General features: G+C 42.6%; 1 protein-coding gene across 3 annotated transcripts in view; it reads right to left on the bottom strand.

The window, feature by feature from the left end:
- Positions 1–1,143: 1,143 nt before the first annotated feature.
- Positions 1,144–24,105, bottom strand: part of LOC136621300 (deoxyribonuclease-1-like) — a 35,232-nt gene continuing 12,270 nt past the window's right edge. For all 3 annotated transcript variants that reach the window (XM_066596713.1, XM_066596716.1, XM_066596715.1), the window contains exons 5-11: positions 18,570–18,658; positions 15,820–15,909; positions 11,757–11,869; positions 7,486–7,598; positions 4,487–4,644; positions 4,066–4,159; positions 1,144–2,267 (exon numbers count right to left, since the gene is read on the bottom strand). In XM_066596713.1, coding sequence (XP_066452810.1) covers positions 2,190–2,267; positions 4,066–4,159; positions 4,487–4,644; positions 7,486–7,598; positions 11,757–11,869; positions 15,820–15,909; positions 18,570–18,658 — 735 coding nt within the window. In that variant the 3' untranslated portion in view covers positions 1,144–2,189. The remainder of the gene's footprint in view (positions 2,268–4,065; positions 4,160–4,486; positions 4,645–7,485; positions 7,599–11,756; positions 11,870–15,819; positions 15,910–18,569; positions 18,659–24,105) is intronic.

Here is a 24,105-nt window from a genome sequence, read left to right as displayed (position 1 = left end):
AGCGCTATGCAATGCATAGAGATTCCGGCCGGCGATCATGTGACCGCCGGTGTTACCTGACCGCCGGCGGTCACATGAACGCCGAGCCGGGAGCCTGCACCGTGGGGGAACCTGCTTACCTGTCCGGTGTCTTCCGCATTCTCCCTTCTGTCTCCGGGCTCGGCGATCATGTGACCGCTGGATGCCACCTGACCCCAGCGGTCACATGATCGCCGAGACGGGAGGCAGAAGGAGAATGTGGAAGACACCGGACAGGTAAGCAGGATCCCCCACGGTGTAGTGAGCATCTGCACCCTCCTGAACTGTCAGTTCAGGAAGGTGCAGGGAAAATGTATTTTTTCTCACCCATTCTCCCCAGCTCCAATTTATTTGGAGCTGGGGAGAATGGGTGAGAAAAAATAAATGGATTGGAAAGGGTTAAGCTGTATCTAAGACCTCTCAACTAGTAACCTGCTCTGTACTGATGATGGGGAAAACCTCAAACAGCCTGTCCACAGATGGGGAGGGGGTCGTCTCTTCCTTTTGGAGGAGTCTCCAGTTTGCCTGGTAAGAGGTTTCATGTTGGAGGAAGACTATTATACATACACTGTGCTGAAACTAGAAGTAAGAAAGCCTGTCTAAATGTTTTTTTTTTGCTTGCTGCTTTTAATGAGATTTTCTTTGCAAATAGTTTTGATTACAAAAAAATAATAATGTCGCTCATTTTTGTATATACAGCTTCTATGTTGATTTGTGTGTTACCATGGTTGCAGACTATCAACAAACGCAGTGTAAACTGATCCTTCAGTCCTTTTAATCACTTCCATCTGGATTTTCTTCTGTTGTTGGTCTTTTACCTGCCTTTGGGGTGTGTGAATTGCTGTCGATAACAGGATGAGAGTGGTCCATGGTTTGATTTTTAAACTATAAATCAGCTGATTTAAGGCCAGTTTCATACGCTTATAAAACAGCTACGACAGCTGGACCCTGCAGATATGGTGAACTGCACTTGGATCACCATAGGGTTCTACAGGGTTTTAACCCCTTAAGGACCAGGCACAGTAAATTTATGACGCTTTGTCCTGGGCTTTAATCCTGATCGATGAGTTAAAAAAAAAAAAAATATATATATATATATATATATATATATATATATATATATATATTGTGCAGAATTAAAGCTCCTGTAATGTAACAGGTCTGGTCCTTGGCTGTTATTCACAGCCGAGGACCCGGAGGAGAAGGCAGAAACTGGTTTTAACTCATTGAGTGCTATGCAGTGAAGATGGAAAGTGAGTGTTACTACAGCTACCCTGTTTCTCTGAAAATAAGACCTAGCATGATTTTCCAGAATTTTTGAGGATGCAAAATGATTTTTCAGGCTTTTTGAGGATGCTTGAAATATAAGCCCTACTCAGAAATTAAGCCCTGCTAACAGTTAATTTAAAAAGCCAATTTAAATAGTGTCCAGGCAGCTATACATGTAAAAAAGTTAAATTAATATTAGACACTGTCTTATTTTCAGGGAAACACTGTATTTGATCTGGTGATCATGTGACCATCAGGTGCTTCCCTACCAAGGCACAGCTGCAGGGTCCTAGCAGAGCCATATCAGCTCTGTTAGTGACTACTGTCACTACAGGGGAATGCTTTTACCTGTAACTGGGGCTCCTATGGATGTGAAGTTAAAAATAATAAAAAAAAAAAACAGTGTTCCCCAGTGGTCTTATATAACGTCATGGCGACATAGATGCTAAAAAAAGTTACAAAAATAAGTAAAACAAAATTACAGAATAAAATATCTAAAAAAGAAAATGATCTGACGCCAACCAAAACTGTTTCCATATGTGCCCTGTAATCAGAGACTATATAGATTACATATCAAACCGTGAAAAAGTTTAGCGAAAATATACTAATTTTAAAAACTATAAACTGAAATACTTTTTTTTTTATACCCCTAACAATATAGAAAAAATTCAGTGAAAAAAGATAGATATTTTTTTTTAAAAAGCAAAAATAATTTGGTAGCTGAAGAGGAAAGCAGGGCAGTAAAACCAGCACATGAGTAAAATCCCTAAAAACTGTCAGGTCCTTAAGGGGTTAAGTTTGGTTTAGTAGAACTATGGGAGTTCAGGTATTGAGATTATCATGCGGCAGTATAAAAATAATGAACGTTCCGTAAAGGGAAACATGGTGGAATGCGGCTTGGGTCAATTCTTCTTGGTAGCTTTTCCTTTTGCCGGTTTCATCTCCACTTCTACCGGGTAGTGGTCACTTACGGCCAGCGCCTGCAGTCAGGTGTAATGACAGCGGAGGTTATGAACATCATATTTTACCACCCCACCCACAATGTTTCATCACACCAAAAGCACTATTGCCTACCCAAAGGCTAAATAATAAAATACTGATTGCCAGGATACTGGTCACTGGAACCCCCAGATAGCACAAAAATGGTGCACCTTGAGCCCCCCCTAGTGAATAGAGCAGTGGTGTGCATGTATGATCAGCTGTCTAGGGAGATAGATGAGCAGAGTGCTTGGCTCTCCCTGTCAGTTCCAATAAAGTGAACAGAGCAGTGGTCGATGTCCATTTACATGGCGCAGTATGGGTGTGTTGTTCTCATGATGCCTGGGGATCACAGTGGTCAGACCTCCAGTAATCCAACATTTACTACCTATCCTGTGTGGAGGCAATAGGGGTTTCGCCACCAAAACCACTTTTAACGAGGACCTGCTACCATGTCTCTTAGTAACTACTACCATGAACGTGCTAGAACAGCTTTTCTTAATACGCTGCATCGTGCTGTTCTTCTATTATCCCTCCTGGAAATGTGTGACTAATGGCTCCTTCACACGGATGTACTTGTGGTATGAACACGGTTGATTTACGCACATATACGCGCATTTGTATGTACTTTTTACGCACGTAGGGCATATTCATTTGAGTGCAGAAGACTAATATGCCCTAATTTAAATGGCTATTTAGCCTAATGAGGTCCAGTTGTGCTCTTTTTCCAGCGGAATTGTGCATTTGTGAAACTCTCAGAGACTTCAATGGGGACCTTTGCTAGGAAAATAGCATGTTTTTGTTTTTTTTTATTATTTTTTCCCGTGAAAGAAATGTGCATGCAAAAACAGGAAATGTGTACAAACTCATTGATATCAATGGGTTCTATTCTCTGCTTATTGTGTGTGCAAATACAATAGTGTGAAGGAGCCCTAAGGATACCTTTTGCACTGAGCAACTATTGCTCAATTAGTCGCTCAGAAAATTTGAAAGCAATGGAAGTGTACAAAGGACGGTCGTTAATTTGCCTTTTACACCGAGCGCTTATTGATCATTAGTTGCTTGTTGACACATCATATGTAGGCAGGGGCGTAACTATAGAGGGTGCAGGGGATGCGGTTGCACCCGGGCCCAGGAGCATTAGGGGGCCCATAAGGCCTCTCTTCTCCATATAGGGAGCCCAGTACTATGAATAAAACATTATAGTTGGGGGCCCTGCTACAGGTTTTGCATCGGGGCCCAGAAGCTTCAAGTTATGTCTCTGTGCAGCATGGTTTAGGTATGGGTACGGGTACAGATACAGATAAAGGGGGGGGCCCCAGCTCACGTTTTGCATCAGCGCCCCTGAGCCTTTAGTTACGCCCCTGTATGTAGGGGAGATCTCCGTGCAGATTTGTTCAAATTCGATCGTCTGTGACTTTGCACCAGATGGCTTTTGATCAACTTTTATTTTTAGTGCGTTGAAACGAAGCAACTAGTAAGTAAATTATTGCTCGTCACGCTGTTGGTGGCCATATTTTTTGGAACGGTTATCATTTGCATTCACTCTTTCCAGGAGCAGTTATTCAAACGATAGTAGTCTCGTGTTAAGGTACCTTATATTGACAACTAGCTGTCACTATTCTTCCTTGTCACTGGGGTGTATCATACTGTAGGAACACACCCTATTGACAAAAAGAACAGTAATGCTCAGTTGTCAAATGTATTCATATATTTCCAGGAGGAATAACAGAGGCACAGTACGATGCAGAGATCTCAGAAAAAGTGCTGCAGCATTTGTATTTCAGAACTCTAGCTCACCTCCTTGTCTGTCAGTTTGTATTCTCGCTGGAAGTTGAAGGGCTTGGCCGAGTCAGGGACAATATGTTGGATGAGATCCTCATGTACAACTATCCTAAAGATGAAAGATAGGGGAAAAAAAGTTTACTTTCCTTTGGGCCATTTCACTTGCCGCCCTTATTTATACTGTATGGGTAGCTTGAAGTCCCCTGAAGCGCAGCAGGTCCCAAAGCCAGTCTGAGGGCTCATTCACACGGGCCTGAGCGGTTTTCTGTCCCTGAATACGCAGCATATACAAGGACATTTTCGGGGTCCTTGTCCCTTCAAGCTACGTGTTGCCAGGGACTTTCCAACCTGCACTGCAAACATTTTTGGCAAAAAGTGTCAATTCCCTCAAGAACCATCATTGGTTTTGCAATAGAGCTTCTGTGTAGATACATACCGGTCATATGAGTAGTCTGTCGTATTGGTGGCTGTAGTGTCTTTGTCATCAGCAATCAACCAATGGAAACATTTATCAGTCCTCAGTCGTATCGTTTTCATTCTTCGGTTTGAGACATATGACCCATCTGCATTGAAATCTCCAAGAAGTATAATATTCTGTATGGAGAAAAGTTTTAATGTATTTTCCTCACCCTTCAGCAAAAATGTGTTAGTAGTAATATAGTGAGTAGAAGATGGATCAAAGAGGGTGCAGCTGTAGTTTTCTCTCTGTGACACAGCATGCTGTGAGAGGGGAGAAGAAGCAGCAAGGGGAGAGATCTGATTGGCCAAGCACGAAAGGCATCTCAGAAATTGGGCCCTGCTTCTCTGTGCTGTGAAACAGCATGCTGTGAAAGGGGAAAGGGTGCAGTAGCGTAAAGGTAAGCACTAGGGTGACATCACATTGTGATGTCTTCTTGGCAGACTGGTTTTGCGGGGTGGTTTGCCATTGCCTTCCCCAGCTATCCTTTGCCCCTCGCAAGCTGGGTACTCATTTTACTGACCTCGGAAGGATGAGTCAAACTTATAGTCCTATATCTGAACCACAAGAGGATTGAACTCACAATCCTTCAGAGCTTCAGACTGCATTTCTGATGCCTTAACACGGGTCTCTATAAGGGTGCAGTGCCACCATCTAAATTGCTGTGAACGTGCTAAGATCAGCAAATGAATGAGCAAACACTCACTGGAAAGTTGTACATACGTATATCTGGACGTCGAGATGTACAGCTAACCAATGACAGCAGTATGGGGACGAATGATCGTATCAATGATTGTTCTTAGCTATGCTGCATGTCATCTGCCCATGTGAACATAATGAACCAGCACTGACCCACATGTTCATTGTCAGTCAGTACCCTTCACTCTGTAGACCAAGTCTTAGGCCGATACTAGCTGCAACATTCACGTTGTAGTGGTATCTACTGTGACATTTCCTAGTGGCCACATTAGCTGTAGTGTGAACATCTAAGAAGATAAAACAATGACCCCAGTATCATGGATGGGCAATAAGCAATGACCCTCACCGTTTCAGCCATACATTTAACTAGGCCTACATGGACTATATATCACCATGTAGGCCTAGCCTTAAAGTGATTCTCCTCCCAGAACCTAGCACTGACCAAATATCGTTAAACAAGACGTTAAAGCCACAGCCAGAGGTTGGCCTTTTTTTTTCATGTACAGAGATATTGTAATTTGTAGTAACAGGAAGTGCAGCCATATTGGTTGTCCTCAGAAACACATGGTAAACTAGTAGTTTAACCCTTTTATGACCCACAATTTCTCATATTTTTCTAGTCGTATGAGCGTTTTTTTGTGGGACGAGCTATATTTTTTAATAGTACTATATTATGGGCCATATAATATTTTAAAAAATGTTTTAACAATTTTTAACTGTGGTGAAGTAGAAAAAAAGCAAAACATTTTGATTTCTGTTTTTCGGTCAGTACGGTCATGGGTCACGGTATTCTGCAGTTCAGTACAAATGTCGAAATGAGAAATTTATACAGTTTATGTATTATTACTTTCAAAAAATTAAAAAAGAAAATTTCTAAAAAAAATTACTTTCTGTCACTATGTTCCAAGACCCATAACTTTTTATTTTTCGGTCGATGGGGCTGTGTGGGCTTCTTATTGTGGGCTGAACTGTAGTTTTTAATGGTACTATTTTAGGGTACATCCCATATTCGAATCACTTTTTATGTAAGAAAAATAGTTTTTACCTCCGCTGTTCACTATGTAGGATGAATAATGACATATTTTAATGGTTTGGAATTTTACTTTTTTTTTTAATATATATCTTAAAATTTTTTAAGTATACTTATTTTAATCTTTTTTTTTGGTCCCCACAGGGCACTTCAACTTTTGATCACTTGATTGCTCCTACAATATACTGCAATACTTCTATATAGCAGTGCACTTCAATGTTAGTCTATTTTGCCTTGTTGCAGACTGGGCTTAATTGACTACAATACATGACAGCCCTGGGAGCCAGCCAACCATCTGTTCCTGCAATCATGTCCAGTGGGCAAGGCCACTGGGATGTCAGAGGGGTGCCCCCCTAACTGGTTTGCTTAGACACACTGTCAGCTTTGACAACCGCATCTAAAAAGTTAACAGCCACAATCAGAGCTAGTTCTGATCACAGCCATTGCAGGTGGGTATCAGCTGTCAGAAACAGCTAGCAGCTGCTAAGCATGGCGGAAGCTTGCCTCCTGAGCCCATATACCACCCACAACTGCCCGCCATGCATTTACACCGGGTGGTCATTAGCTGGTTACGACAAAGTTCAATTAATAACAAAATAGTCATCAATTTCTGAGAAACTAATTTCAAAGTAGCAACTATTTTGTCTCTACTTCCTGTTGTCACTTTTACAAAATGTCCGCCTTATCTGGAAAGAAAAATTCCAATATCTTTGTAAGGAAATGCAACCAAATGACCACATTTTAGCTCCTGTGATAACTTCTGATTAACTTATATATGGCCAATTTTACACTATACTTTCAAATTGTATATTTTGCTTGCCATGAAAAAAATTTGATTGGAAGCTCCTCGGGGGGTAGGAACTAGAGATGAGTGAGCCTACTCGGCCACGCCCCTCTTTCGCCCGAGCGCCGCGATTTTTGAGTACTGCCGTACTCGGGCGAAAAGATTTGGGGGGCGCCGTGGGTGAGTGGGGGGTTGCAGCGGGGAGTGGGGGGGAGAGGGAGAGAGAGGGCTCCCCCCTGTTCCCCGCTGCTACCCCCCACTCCGCCACGCCTCTCCTCGGCGCCCCCCGAATCTTTTCACCCGAGTACTGAAGTACTTGAAAATCGCGGTGCTCGATCAAGTAATTACTCGAAACGAGTAGGTTCGCTCATCTCTAGGAGGAACCCATCTACACCCTCAGCCCATCACTTCATGTCATAGTTTAGCACTGTATAAATAACAGAAGAAGGGACAGTTCTCCATTACCCGAGTCCCCCACTTTTCTTTAACCGCCAGATAGACGTCATATAGCTCGTCAATCTCCTGGACGGCGTCTTTTGGAGTGGTGTGTACTGGGATGAGGACAAAATCCTTTACAGCTGGAAGGAGAAGACATTTTTTTAAAGAGATAACAATATCTGTCAACCTTAAAGGGGGTTGTAGGGGTCTAAACTCTTGATAACCTATCCTTAGGATAGGTCATTAATGATTGATTGGTGGGGTCTGCTGTTCAGGATCCTCGACGATCAGCTGTTATCCAGCCTGCTGACAGCACTGCCCACATTGCAGTGGCCCTGGTTGGTATTGCAGGCGCAGCTCCCACTGAATTCAATGGGAATAGTGCCTGCAATATCAGCCCGGGCAGCTGCAATGTGGACAGAGCTGCCAGATTCCATCTTCACGCACACTGATAGCGGGCTGGAAAACAGCTGATGGTTGGGGTTCCCGAATGGCGCACCCTGTTGATCGACCACTGATAACTTAGCCTGAGAATTCATTATTAATAGTTCAGACCCTAACAACCTCTTAATCGAATTGACCTGTTTTCTCTCTGTAGGACTGAAAAGAAAAAATATACAATATAAAGCAGTTACTTTTTTAGACTTGACTTTTTTCTAAGTAGCTTCTTTTTCTGAGGATTTCATGGATACAAGTGACAGAATCTACTCAAATACAAGCAGAGAGATGGATTTAAAGGGGTCTAGTTGTAAACTAGCGATGGCCTATTTACAAGATGGGCATCAATAGTATATTGGTGGGGATGGGGGGGGGGGGCTTCTGTCCGGGACCCCTGCTGATGAGTTGTTTACTGTTCAGTTGTTTGCTAAGCTGTTGTGCTTTTGCACTGAGCTGACTTCTACAGGAACCAGACAGCTCCATTCTTGATGTAAAGACCAGGCTTGGTTTTGCAGGTAAATTTCCCATTCACTTCAATAAGAATTTGGTCTACAATACAAAGCCTAGCCACTACAGTAAGAACGGAGCTGTCTGCTTCCTGCAGAAATCAGTTTAGTACGCAAGCACCGCAAGCCCAGAGAAGAGCTGATAGGTGGGGTCTCTGCAGATGGACCTATGCCGTTCTATTATTGATGATCTATCTTAAGGATAGGCAATCACTTGTTTACAACTCGGCAACCTCTTTAACAGCAGTTGGGGGCTGCATTCCCACGAACGTATATCGGCTCGGTTTTCACGCCGAGCCGATATACGTCGTCCTCATGTGCAGGAAGGGGGGAGGATGGAAGAGCCAGGAGCAGTGCTCTGAGGGGCTAAGTTCCGAGAATTAGCCCTGCACCCGTCCCGCCTCTCCCCATTGCAAATAGTGCAGAGGGGCGGAGAGGAGGCAGAGAGGGGGCGGGAGCTCAGTTCCTGCTCCTGGCTCTTCCATCCTCCCCCCCCTGCACATGAGGACGACGTATATCGGCTCGGCGTGAAAACCGAGCCGATATACGTTCATGTGAATGCACCCTAAGGCTGCGAAATTGCTTCGATCTGATCATCCGACACGTGATTCTAATGCAGATCTGAAATATAATTTTACAAGACTAGAAGCAGAAGGCAGCAGAGTAAATCAATTGGGGGATGGAAGTACAGCAGGGTTCCTCTGCACCTTCATAGACCCCTATTCACTTTTTGTGTTGCCATATGGTGGCTCCTCGTGGCACAATAGTTGCTTTATTAAGGAAGTGCCTACATGTGCCTCTGTATGAAATCAGGGGCCCGCACAGGAACAGTACAGGCATATGCAATTTTTGAGCATCAGCACTACTTTTTCTCACAAAAATATCGCTGCCACTTGTGATTTTTTTTCGCGCGTTTTTTTTGGGTTAGATTTTTTCGCAATTTACTTACGAAATAGACAATAGGAGTTTCTAATGTTAAAAGCGCATCGCACAAAATTTCAAAGTTCGTGCTTTGCAATCTGATAAAAAGGAGGCTCCATCGGGAAACCTGGGAGATTAAAACAAAAAACAAAACGCAGAGAGATAAGACACGCTGTGATTTTTTTTTTCCACTTCAGATCTCATGAGTAAAAACATCGCAAATGGGAATGAAACCATTGAAAATGATTGGTTAATTCTGCATTTTCACTCACCCTCACATCGCTCAAAAACCGCACAATTTTCTCGCAAGTGTGAAGGCTCACCCAGGCTAACTGCACAAGAGCGAGTGCGACATCAGGCTGGAAAACTCGGCCCAATATCCTGCTTGTCCATGTGCATTTTACCCGCTGATGCGAGTTGATTTTCAGGCAAAAACACCGTGCATCGCTTCTGTGAAATTCTGATCCTCTTGCGTAATCAGAAGTGTTTCCATTGATTCCAAAGGGGAACCTTGCATCGTAATCGCATGAACATCGCACAGCATACGAGAGCCATGCGATGTATTTAAGGTCCCATTGAAATGAGACGATACGTTCAAAGGAACCCGAAAAAATAGAACAGGCCATGATTTTTTTCTCGCAGCATCGCTGTGAGGGAAAACATCTCTCGTGTATATGACTGCATTCAAAAGAATGGAGTTCACATTCGCGTGAGTTTTGTAAGTCTCGCAACACACAAAACTGGCGTGAATTTGGCGCTCATGTGAAAACGGTCCTAGAATTTAATTTATTATACAATGGATAGCTACTTTATTAGAGACCCAATCTAGCAGCACGTTGCACCTTCTTTGGCCTTCTGAACTGCAGCTATTCCTTGTAGTGTAGATTCCACTAGGTGATGAAACCATTTTGCAGGAATAGCGGCCCCTGCGGACATGAAGCGTCTTGTAGATGTCGCAAATTACATGGAGGTGCTGACATGTTCTGACCAGCTAAATAGTTTTGCTTGAAAAAGGAGGTGGCTTTATGCCTTTACACCTCTGAAATGCGTTGCAGTAATTTGCTGGCAATCTTTTACTGTACGGTTGTGCGTGAATTACACACCTAGGGTACCATTGGATGTGGGTTGGTTTGGAGTCTACTGACAAAGGGGGTAGTGGGGCAATTCTTCTACCACCCCTGCAGATGTAAGTTAATTTCTCTTTGGTTGACTGTTGCTGCATTTTAATGTTAAAGCCATAGCTCTTATCATTGGTTCTGCTTTCTCTGCTATATAATATTATTCTGACCAGCTGACAGGACGGGGTCATAAATGCACACTGATTGCGCCAAATTCTGATACTTTCATTAGCACAGTGCACCAGAAATCTGGATCTGGATCTATCTGACCAGGATATGTTTTTCCACTGTTCAGTGATACAATTTTTGTGTTCTTTTGCCCACTCCATCTGAGACTCCAACTTTTGGTTTCTTATAGACAGCGTTGGAACCAGTTGTCTACTGTTAAAGCCCATCCATGCTAAACAGCGATTTTTGTATTCGGACATGTTTGTTGGAGCACCAGCGTTGTATTTGGCTGCAATGTGCTTGACTATGTACCGCCTGTTCATCATACGATTCCTGACATCCTCCTCTGACCCCTTTCAGTGATGAGTTGTTACCGTCCATAAGATCCCCTTGTGTTGGATGTTTTTTCTCAATCACGCCATTCTCTGTATACTCTCCACATCGCTGCACGGAAAAACTCCACAAGGTTGGCAGTTAAAACCTGGCCCCAGCTAGTCTAGCACTGATGATCAGGCCTCATTGGAAGTCGCTCAGATCGCTGGATTTTCCCATCTAATGTGGATTCACATTGAAAATGATCCATGGAAACCTTGTCATGTGATTTTATGCTGCACTCCGGGGTCACAGGATAATTTACATACACGGAAGCTCCAATCGTTAAAGGGACAGTGTCTCTAATAAAGTTGCCATTCAATGTACTTTTTTATATCTGTCTGATAATCTAGAATATCTAATCATCCAGAAGCTATCAGGTCTCACTCACTCCAAAAGATGTTGCACATTTTTTTTTGAGTAGTCTTGTTGTAGAGTCCAATGCTACCCAGGCTGTTTCTTCAGGAAGTATAGACACTTTATTGTATGGATGCATATGTGTTCAGTGGAATCATTTCCCGAAACTGAACCAACAACAAAAGGAAACATACTCTCTTATACAATCCACACAAAGACATTCCTTCGTTATCTAACAACCAACTGATTGGTTACATTTCACTACAGTATTGCACAGGTGCAGTATACTCTTTAACCCTACAACTGCTGTCTCATCTCCTGCCCTAAAATAGGCATACTTCCATCCTCCTTTTTACAACACCCACCATCTTACTTGCGTTAACTCTTTCTTTTCCAAATCCCAGGTATCACAGCCTACCTGTCTTTTTGGATCCAAATCTGATAATAAAAGGTTCTCGTGCGAAGGAATCCTCATCTCCTATCTGCATATCCTCATACTGGTACAGCTCTTTCACCGACACCAAGTCCTCCCTGGAATGGAAACGGGTGATACTGGCAAGTTAGACCTTATTCACACGGGCAAGTCCAATTTTGGTCAGTGCAAAACTATCAGAGTTCTACTGAGAGTGTATCTGAATTTTACATACGTTTTTGTTCAGTTTTTATATTTTTAATGCGCAAATGTCATCTAAGTGCAGTTTTTTTTTCAGACGTATGAAACAAAAATCGAAGGTGACCCAATTGAAGACAATGGATGCTTGACAAAATTAAACAGAACACACTCGCATGCAATGTGAGTGCATTCCGTTTTTTTTAACACACCCAATGCATGGGCAAGTCTAGTCCAAGAATCACATGAGAATAGGACATGCCGCAATTTAAATTTTTTTCACACTCCATTGGTCCGGGAAAAAAATGGAATTGTGAATACACACCTACACTTTAAAGGGTCCGAGTTATGTCAGTTTCTAACTTAGACAGAACTTGGACATTAAAATCGTCCATGTGAATAAGCACTTACCCCTTCCTGCCCCAGGACGTAAATGTACGTTCTAGCTAGGAAGTAGTTCCCGCAACTTAATGTAAATGTATGTTCTATGGATCGTGGGGGCTCAGAAGCTGAGTCCGCGCCATCTGCAGGGGGAGCTGGCTGTGACTGCCAGCAGGCGTCTAGCTGTAACAGCAGCGATTGGTGAGAACGAGATGCCAGACAATGGCGTACGGGTCTGCCATGGCTTGTGATTACTATGATAAGCGATAATACATGGCAGTATTTCTGCACTGAAATACATTAGCAGTTTGATCATAGCATTGCAGATTCAAGTCCCCTACTAGCACATTAAAAAAAAAAGTGTTTAAAAAATAGCAAAAAAAACAACCCTGTTTTGGACACTTGCCCTTCTTTTTTTAAAAAAAGTAAAGACTTAAATGTATTATATTGTTACATCCATAACGACCTCTACAATAAATTGAACTCACTTTTTATCCTGCACAGTGAATGTAAGAAAAAAAAAGTAAACCCCCCCAAAACTGACCCGAAATGCTTTCATTTCATTCTTGAAAAAACGCAATAAAGTGACCAAAAAATCCATATCATATCCCAAAATGATACTAATAAAAACTAAAGCTCACCCTCTCAGAGCAACATCCTTGAAAAGTAAAATAGTTATGTAATATTTTCCAAAAAGAAGGGTTTTTATTGTCAAAAGGTAGAAAAACCTATATAAAAAATATATAATTTTGGTATTGTCGTAATTGTACTTATCTGCAGAAAAAATGTATCATGTCATTTATGTTGCATAATCAATGCTATAATCATAATAAATAAACAATGGCAGAATTGATGTTTTACTTCTCCCTGCCCTCAAAAAAAAAAAAGTTATACAATACACTATATGTACCCAAAAAATGAAACCAATAAAAATTACAGCTCGTCATGCAAAAAACAACCCCACGTATGGCCGTGTCGACAGAGAATTAAAAAAGCCACGGCTTTTGAAAACTAGAGATAAAAATCCTCCCAAAATTGTTGAGTCCTTAGGTTCAAAATAGGCCGTGTCCTTAAGGAGCTAAAGAGACAAAACTAACATTTCTGCAGTCTGTGGTATTGTACATCATGATTCTACCTGTTAACAATCCTGCAAGCGTTGAAGCTACTGACATCAGACAATTCCCTTCCTTGATCATTTATAGGGAAAACCAACTGGAGCGGTGGATGGCTTGCCCTACACTAAGAGCAACACAAATGAATTGTGACCATTGACTGAACCCTAGTGGTAAGCCCACTGCACCTCAGTTACAGAATCTGTCACTCAATACCCACTTACAACATCAGTTGGGCTTGGTGGATCTCATTTGAAAAAAACTCCACCATATTTCCCTATATATATCATAAGCATTGAATATGGTTGCTGAAACTTACTCCAGTGTTGTAACAATGTGGTGCGGTACTGACATGGACTACTCATGTTTTGCATGTACTTGATGTCCCCATTGAATAAATTGTTTATTTGCATATATTTTTAAGCAGTTGTGTGAGATTTGAATAAAAAGTTTATCTGCAATTGCAGAATCAGCTTTACTCTTCACCCATTTTCCTAAATGCAGCTGAACTGTGATACCAGACACAACCAATTGACAATGGTGGCACGGTTTCTGGGAAAAAAAGCCCTTTTTTCTAATGTCATACAACTTCATAGAATAGTCAAACATTTTGAGAACACCTCAATTTTTCCGATTATTTTTTACATTAACACAGTTCAAGTCTAACAATTAATGTGAAATGGTTCAGAAGTAAATTCAAAACAAAAATATTATGAAATTGTAATCTGAAATGCACCAATAGTCTGAATTTACGCTTTTAAGGGCCTTTTTTCAGGGAACACTTCAAGAACTGCTGCTTTGCAACACAGAAAGCAAATTATGGTTTGAAATTGGATGCAAACTATTTGCAGAGGTGTCTCAACCTTTGTAGATTACTTTCAAACCCTCTGATTCAATATAACTGTATTACAACACCCTCTTGGGCAGGATTTGGACAATTTTGCTCTTTAGGATAGAGCACATTGCTATCATAATGGCAAAAAAGATAATTAACCAAAAAAGACAGACAATTACAACCCGTAGAAGTGTAGGTCTGTCCAACACTTAGAGAAATTGCCAAGAAAGCCAAGGTGGCAGTCAGTACAGTTTCCTACACCATCAAAAGGCACTTGGAAACTTGAGGAAACTGGTAGACCAAAGGCAGAAAGAGGTCTCGCAGACCAAAGGCCACTACAAAATCAAATGACAAGTTTTTAAGAGTCAACAGTTTGTGTGATCGACGCCTTACAGCACAAAATCTTCAAGTACAGTTTAATGCAGCCAAAAAACGAGTTAACATTTAATTATGAAGAGAAGACCTTTATCTGCACGTTTGAAAGAGCATCAGCCACTGCTAAGATTGCAAAATAAAAAAAAAACTTGCTGGGGCCAAGCAGCACCTCCCGTGGACTACTGAAGAGTAGAAGGTGGTCTTATGGACTGATGAATCAAAATTTGACATCTTAAGTACATTATGCAGGGTTTTTGTACGCCCTCTAGTAGGTGAAAGTATGGGTCCTGAGTGTGTGACAACTGTCAAACATGGAGGAGGAACCATAATAGTCTGGGGCTCTTTTGTTGGATCCAGAGTTGGCAACTTGTACAGCATGACTGGCAAACTGGATAAAAAGGCCTACCACAGCATTTTGATATGCCATGCAATACCTTCTGGTGTACGTCTAGTTGGTCAGGGTTTCATATTACAGAAAAACAATGATCCAAAACATACTTCCAGGTTATGTCAACACTACTTAAGAAGACTAGAAGAAGCTGTTAAACTTCAAAGAATGAAATGGCCGCACAGTCTCCAAACTCCATTGAGATTGTATGGGATGAATTGGACAGAAGGGTGAAGGCAAAACAACGTACAAGTGCAGCACATTTGTGGGAACTTCTGCAACAATGTTGAGAAGAAATTTCGGAACAATATCTGAATGCAGTTGTAGAAAGAATATCTCAATTATGTACAGCTGTTATATCAACTAGAAAGGGTGATTTTGAGGAGTCAAAAATCTAGATTTAATTTGGTGACACAAAGTTAATCTATTATTTTATTCATCTTAATTTTATGTCCTGTTTTCATTTCAAAGTATATTTGAGACATTAAACTGATTAAATATCAATTAAGGGCTCCTACCCATTTGCGTTTTTTTAACACTGCGATATCGCTGTGTTTTTTTAACGTGATTGTCAATGGGAATTTCTAATCTAAAAACGCATCACAAGTTTGTGCTTTGCGATTTTTCTGCGATGCGTTTTTAAGATTAGAAAGTCCCATTGACAGTCATGTTAGAAAAACACAACGATATCGCAGCATTAAAAAAAATGCAAGTGGGTAAGAGCCCTAAAACTGGAAAAATCGAGGTGTTCCCAAACTTTTGTCCGGTAGTGTATATTACCTGAAGATAAAGAGGTATTGTTCCTTGTAGTCATTTCTTCCCAGCTGTTTGCTTATGATGTATTTAAAAGAAGCACCATCCTCACATGTGCTGAATAATGGAAAGAAGAAAAAGGATTAAAGCAGTATTGCATAACTCCCATAGAAGTGAATGGCAGTTGTGGAAACACGAAGCACACTCTGCTTTGCTGTTTTTGTAGCTTGCATTCAATTGTATGGGAGTTATAGAAACAATGTAGCACAGTCCACTTAACTGTTTCCATACTCATAGCCAGTATAGAGTACTGATGTACAGAGGGTCTGAGATGGGAACACCCCATTAAGGCCAAAGACACATGGCCTTATTTTTACTACCAGCAGAACAGTCCACTTGAAACACCGAATTAGTAGCACAGTTTAGTTAAAATTTCACTATCAATGTCTCAGGGATTTCAGGCTCAATCCTTATTAGAACTGTGTAACTATTTCAGTTCACATCTAAGTGTTTGAGCCCAGAAATTGAAAAACCCATTATTGTCACGGTCCCTAACCTCAGCAAACTTGCCTACTAACTTTTTAGTCTCTATTGTTATGCACATCTAGCATTTTCTTTTACTGAGGTTGACCTCACTTACAACTCGGTGCCAATGAACACCTCAGTTTCCTCTTTGGGCTTGATCTGTACCTCTGCAGCACAGTCTTGTGCTCTGTGAGTCCTCCAGATGGCTCTTTTCCCTGGTTCCCGGTCTTTACTCAGGCAGTACAGCAGCACATCCTGGGGCACAGGTTCTTGCTGCCTTTTCCTCTCTAGTACCAGCAGCTTCCTGCAGACTATCACTCCTCTTTTGGCGGCTTCCTTGCCGCACCACAGTTCTCTTATACAGTCCTTGCACTCTCCTCATGGCGAAGCAGAAAATCCTTTTATATGGGTGCTGGTCATGGCGAGAATGTTTGGGGTTTATTTTATGGGGGAGGGCAGAGCTTAATACCTTTTCAATACTGTTAAAGCTATAGCATTCTGGCGCTTCCATGAATCTAACTCACTGCCATGCACCTGAATTTGTACACAGCTTTCTCTCTTCTGCACCCTCTTGCCTTGTCAGGCGGAGCTTAGTATGGATCAATCGGATGCACATCAGCGCAGTTGAGAACTGCTTCTTTTTGTAAAAGGGGAGCTCAGTACTGCTCTCCCCTGTTACATTCTGTCTGTGTATTTCACTGAGAGCACATGGCCCCTTTATAGCCTATGAGGTTATTCACGGACACTATTTTTCACATGGACTGATGTAAAAAAAACTCATGACGTGGCTTATTTCTGTTTATTTTCACAGACGAGAATAGGACGTGCAATGGGCATGGTCTATGTAGATCGGACAGCATACGGATGAGTGTCTATGTGCTGTCTGATGCGTTTCAGAAGCAAGGCGCACACACCCATGTGAATAAGTCCTTAGGCCACTTTCACACGTGGAATATTTGCTGTGAGCTTTCTGATGCGGCACACACACTGTAAATATGCACTAAATGCACAGTGGCCAATATCGCACCTAAATGATTTAGCTGTGTTTTTAATTGCGGATTTGCAGTGAGATTTGACCCCTGTGTTTTAAGCATACATAAACATGCTGCTGATTTAGAATCCGTTGAGTTTTTCCAAAATGCTGCAGATTTGTTGTGGAAATTTTCTTCTCCATGTGAAGATTTTTTAAATCCCCTTCACATGGCTTGTACTGTAAATGCCTCAGAATTTCCAGCAATTCCGCCAGCGGAAATCTTGTAGCAATTTCCACCATATGTGAAGACAGCTTGATGGTCAGGCTGAGGACCTCGACAGCTTAGTAGCCTATTGATATTAAAGATCCTTGAAAACAGTCCTGATTTTAGTGGGATCATTAAAGATGGTTACTATAAAAGAGGAGGTACCTGGGTGGTTTTAGGGTGTAGCCCAGTGAACAGAGGGGGTGTCTTTCCTTTTGGGATACAAATATTTGTAAGGGTGCGAGTCTCCCGTGCAAGTTTTGTGGCTTGCATGATGCACAAAACTCGCACTGAAATAGACCTCATTGTTTTCTATGGGTGTATTTACATGTGTGACTTTTCTCTTGCAGCTAGGCTGCGAGATAGAAAAATTGCAGCATGTTCTAGTTTTCTGCAAGTCGGCTGAAATCTTGACCATTGTTTAAAATGGGTAAGCAAAAACAATGGAACTTGTAAAGCACTCAAATGTACATGCGAGTTTTATGCGATTTTTAATTTTTCCTATTAGAAACATGCGATTTTCCAGCACATTTAAAACACGTGTTCAGTAGTGATGAGTGAGGATACTCGCTAAGGGCAATTGCTCGAGTGAGCATTGCCCTTAGCGAGTACCTGCTTGCTCGAGACAAAAGGTTCTGGTGTCGGCGGTGGGCAGGAAGCTGCGGGGGAGAGCGGGGAGGAACGGAGAGGAGATCTCTCTCTCCCTCTCTCCCCCCCCCCCCGCTCACCCCTGATGACTGCCGCTACTCACCGCTCCCCAGCGCCGGCACCCGAACCTTTTGTCTCGAGCGGGCAGGTACTCGCTAAGGACAATGCTCGCTCGAGCAATTGCCCTTAGCGAGTATGCTTGCTCATCTCTAGTGTTCAGCAATGTGATTTTCTCACAAATTGCAACGCAATTGCAGTGAACATCAACATTTTTCAAGTGTGATATTGGTCCAAGTTTCTCCGACCAAAACTGCGCTCGCCCATATGCCTGAACCCTCAGTGTGACGATATTATACCGGCACTCACCTATTTAATTGCTCCACAAGTTTTTTTGCTGCTCTCTCCCTTGTATCAAAGACCTCTAGGAGTACAACGATATCATACCGTGCCACAATCTGGAGGAGGAAGGAATGGAGGTAGAATCAGTGCACTCAATTATCAGATATTAACTCCTTAGTGAAGCCTGTTTGCGCCTTAGTGACCGAGCTAAATTTTGGAAATCTGACTTGTGTCGTTCAACATAGCATAAGTCCGTAAAGATTTTGCATATCCAAGTGATTCCGGCATTGTTTTTTCGCCACATGTTGTACTTCATTTAGGTGGTAAAAATAGACCAATATAATTTGTATATATTTATTAAAAGTACCAATATTGGAAAAATTTTGAAAAAATTGTCATTTTTTCACATTTTCAACTGTAATATCTGAAATATGTCCAAACATACTGTACAAATTTTTGATAGGATATATATTTCCATCTGTTTAGTTTATTCTAAATGCACGTTTGAAAAACTTTTTTTTAACCATTTAGATGACGTACAAATTTAACATTACTTTTCAGCATTTTGAGGAACACTTTGTTTTCCTGCACCAAGCCAAGATTGCAAAGGCTCATGAGTGTCAGAGTAATAGATACCCCCCCAAATGACCCCATTTTAAAAACTACACCCCTTAGTGTATTCAATGAGGGGTGTAATGAGTATTTTGACCCCACCAGTTTTTTTTCAGGAATTAATTTAATTTAAAGGAGAAAAAATAAAATTTCATATTTTTGCAAATATGTCATTTTAAAGACATATTTTTTTCCTATAGTGCACATGAAAATGAGGATTGACACCCCAAAATGGACACCCCTGTTTCTCCTGTCTTCAGAAATATACTCATTTTGGCCCTAATCTTATGTCTGGATGCACAACGGGACCCAAAATGAAAGGAGTAGTCGGTGGTTTTCAGAACATAAATTTTGCTTGAAGGCGTTTTAGGCCCCATAGCACTTTTTGTAGAGCTCTTGAGCGGCCAAAACCAAAGAGAAGCCCCACAAATGACCCCATTTTGAAAACTAGACCCCTTAACGAATTTATCTAGGGGTGTACTGCCCATTTTGACCCCACAGTTTTTGAATGAATTCAAGCAAAGCAAAAGGAAAAAATTGTGATTTTCGTTTTTTTGACAATTCTGTCATTTTAAAAACAGCTTTTTTTGTACAGCACACACATGAATGAAGACTTGCACCCCAAAATGGATACTCTTGTTTGTGCTGTTTTCATAAATATACCCATTGTGGCCCTAATCTTATGTCTGGATGCACAACGGGGCCCAAAATGAAAGGAGTAGTCGGTGGCTTTCAGAACAGAAATTTAGCATGAAGGTGATTTAGGCCCCATTGCCCACTTGTAGAGCCCTTGAGCGGCCAAAACGACAGAGAATCCCCACAAATGACCCCATTTTGAAAACTAGACCCCTTAACAAATTTATCTAGGGGTGTACTGTATATTTTTACCATACAATTCTTGAATGAATCTAAGCAAAGCAGTAGGAAAAAAATTACAATTTTCATTTTTTTGGCAGTTGTATCAATTTAAAAACTGGTTTTTTTGTACAGCACACAAATGAATGAAGACTTTCACCCCAAAATGGATACCCCTGTTTGTCCCCTGTTCAGAATCATACCCCTTGTGGCCCTAATCTACTTAAAGGACACATGGCTAGGCCTATAATGGAAGGAGCACCCGTTGGATTTTTAGGGTACAACGGAATAAATTCCAGGCCCCATTGCCCACTTGTAGAGCCATTGAGCGTCCAAAACGATAAGGAACTCCACAAATGACTCCATTTTGAAAACTAGACCCCTTAACGAATTCATCTAGGGGTGTTCTGCGTATTTGGACCCCACAGTATTTGAACGAATCTAAGCAAAGCAGAAGGAAAAAATTACGATTTTCATTTTTTTGGCAATTTTGTCAATTTAAAATCAGTTTTTTTGTACAGCGTACACAGGAATGAAGACGTTCACCCCAAAATGGATACCCCCATTTGTCCCGTGTTCAAAAACATTCCCGTTGTGGCCCTAATCTACTTACAGGAAACATGGCAAGGGAGGGAACACCCGTTGGATTGCAGGGCACAATTGAATAAATTCCTGGCCCCATTGCCCACTTGTACGGAATAAAAATTGACTCCCTAAAAATATCACCCGCCCCCGCACCCTTTTCGACGTTCCCAAATCTTAGATAAAAGTAATAATGTGAACTGTGTGGTATTTCCGAAGACAGGGGTAATTACGGAGGCTGGTTTGGATGGGTACATGGGGCAATAAAACCGGGTATTCCCCCTCCTCTCATGCTTTTTGGGGGGTATTTCGTGACCTCAGCAGCAGGTATGGGGTGTAAAAAGTGGCGCACTGTGAGTCTTCGTAAGCTTGATGAGGTGCGGCGGTCTCACACAGAGGGCGCTCAACAAGCTGCTCCTGGAACTGCATGAAGGCGAGCGTTCCCAGGGCTTCTTGTAAATTACGTATTACAGGTAGCGGTCTGAATAACGCTGGGCTCACACGGCCAGATGTGGAATCCGCTTGCGGAGGCCCGCAGCGAATCCCAGCTGTGAGCCCGGTCGTGACCCTGCGTACAGCCGCGTAATGTACTGCGCATAATTGCCTACTCACACAGGCAGTCATTCGCAGTACACTTTTTTTTTGTTGTTTGTATTTCCTGCACTGTCGCTTAGCGATGACGCGGGTACCCGCAGCCCGTATACAATGTAGTTGCGTATGGGCTGGGGGTATATCCGCGACCATGGAGCACAATGGCCTCTATGTTGCGGATATCCACAGTAAAATAGAACCTGCTGCGTTCTCTTTTCTGCGAGTGGATTACGTAATTCCGACCCACTAATGTGAGCGGAATTGTGTAATCCAATGCGATTGATATGCATATTACCGTGGATCAGAAGCATGCGGAATCCGTAATTCCTATCCGGTCATGTGAGACCGGCCTAAGGTAGATCGCTACTTTTTTATTACGTGACCGGCGACCGCTCAACAAGGTCACTGCTCCAGGCTCTCGGCGACCATTGGTCGCTGGGAGCAAGGAGATTTTAAACTTCCTGGTCTCCTCGATTCCTGCACATGTGTCCGGTGTTTTGCCGGCGGTCGCATGTGCAGAATCCGGGAAAGTACACGGAGGAAGATTGCGTTGGGGTTCAAATACGGAGGCCTCTGGTAAAAAGTTTTATCTCCTCTCACCGATCGCATTGGTGAGGGGAGATGAAGCTTGACCTTTTTTTACTTTTACGTGATCGCCATTATCCATTGGATAATGGTGAACACGTGATCAGGAACTGCTCACTGCGACTCTCTGTGAAATCTCCAGGCTCTCGGCTAAGTTTTGTAGCCAGGAGCAGGGAGATTTTTAAATTACCCTGGCAATCCATGGCTTTTGCGCATGCGTCTGCCATTTTGGCGACGGATGCGTGCGCAGAAGCTGGGATTAAGTCCACGGATAAATCCTGGGGCCTTAGGTATGTAATTTCATCCTCCCTCACGGATATGATCCGTGAGGGGAGATGAAAACGTAAGCTTTTTTAACTTTTTTTTACTTTTAAAACTTTTTTTTTTACTTATAACACTTTATTTTTACTTTACATGATCACTGTTATCAATTGGATTTTGAATTTCCCGGGGCTCGAGCCCCTCTGTGCACGCGCCCGATGATTGACATCGGGTGCGCATGCGCAGAAGGGGACCTCGGGTCCCAGGAGATCAGGACATCACCGGAGGACCTGAGGTGAGTATTTTCACCTCCCCTCATGGATCCGATCCATGAGGGGAGGTGAAACTGACACTTTTAAAAACTTTTTAAAAACTTTTTCACGATCGCCGCTATCCAGTGGATAGCGGCGATTGCGGGCCCGGGGACCGCTCCTGGTTCCCGGCTACCTTCAGGAGCCAGGAGATTTTGAATCTGCCGGGGCTCCCGGGCTTCTGCGCATGTGCGTAATGTCATACGTCTGGTGCGCATGCGCAGAAGAGCGGCGCCGGGTCCCGGAGGACCCATTCACCGCGGCAGGCTTCACAGAAGGCAGGCGAGTAATTTTGCACAATTTGGATCCCTTTCCTACCCAGAATGTTTTTAATTTTGATCTATCCCTCCATTCCTTTACAATTGCTCCAGTTACTTTCAGAGCCTGACAATAGTCTAGTGTCTAGCTAAAATCCGCCCATTTCTCACCACGGACACGCTAAAGACATTTGTTAACGCCCTCATCCATTCCCGACTCACCTACTGCAACTTGCTGCTCATCGGCCTTCCACACACCATACTCTCCCCTCTCCAATCCATACTAAATGCGGCAGCTAGACTCATCTTCCTATCTAGCCGCTTCTAGACCGCACTATGCCAGTCACTGCATTGGCTGCCCATCTACTGCAGAACTCAATTAAAACTCATCACCCTCACCCACCAAGCTCTCCATGGTGCCGCGCCACCATACTTCGCCTCGCTCCTATCCGTACATCACCCAGCCCACACACTCCGATCAGCCAACACATTGAGATTAAACGCCCCTCTAATTCGATCCTCACATGCTCGCCTTCAGGACCCCTCTAGAGCAGTAGCAGTCCTCTGGAACACACTACCCCAAAACATCCAGACAATCCCCGACGCATGAAACTTCAAACGCACCTCTTCAGGGAGGCATACCAAATCTCCTGATCCAATCCCACAGCCCCCCCCTCACAACATGCCCCCTGCACCTCTCTATGGCTCCCCACACCTTCCACTTTACCTATCATATACAGCTCCCCCATGCCTCCTCTCTGCCCCTGTACCTCCTGAACCACCCCCACCCTGTCTCTCTCCAAATGAGTGTATACTACATGTAATTGTCTTGTTTGTGTCCCCCCATGCTTTGAAAGCGCTGCGGAATAAGTTAGCGCTATACAAATAAAAAATGTATTATTGTTCTCAATGGCCAATATGACATTTGATTGACACTGGTCGGTAGAGATTGCCCACTTATCAGTAGGCTAGGGTTCGGGCGCAGAAAATAGCCATATTGATTACGGACAAATGGTGGGGTATAAGAGAAGTAAAACTACTGGAGAAATCAGCAGGGATGAGACTGTAAAGCTATTAGGCCCATCACACCGGTCAGAGAACGCGACAGATCCTCTTTAGAAGAGTTATCCAACCAAAAACATCTAGTGCCCATCCACAGGATAGGATAAGTGATAAATGTATGATCGTTGGTACAATCAGGGTTATATAGGAGCGGCTACACATTATGTATTCTGTACATCAGTGTTTCCCAACTCCAGTCCTCAATGAGCCCCAACAGGTCATGTGTTCAGGATTTCCTTAAGTATTGCACAGGTGATAGAATAATGGCCAGAGCTTCAGACATTGCCACAGGTGTTCTTACTGTAGGATAAGCTGAAAACATGACCTGTTGGGTTCCCTGAGGACTGGAGTTGGGAAAAACTGCTGTACATGTAAGAATTTATCTTTCAAACTATAAACTGATTACAGGGACCCCCGGAGTGATCAGCTGTTATCTGTGGGAAAACT

This window comes from Eleutherodactylus coqui, chromosome 3, assembly GCF_035609145.1.
Source record: "Eleutherodactylus coqui strain aEleCoq1 chromosome 3, aEleCoq1.hap1, whole genome shotgun sequence".
In the NCBI taxonomy this organism is placed as follows: Eukaryota; Metazoa; Chordata; class Amphibia; order Anura; family Eleutherodactylidae; genus Eleutherodactylus; species Eleutherodactylus coqui.
The sequence above is the reverse complement of the archived record's forward strand: the minus strand, read 5'-3'. Positions and strand labels throughout refer to the sequence as shown.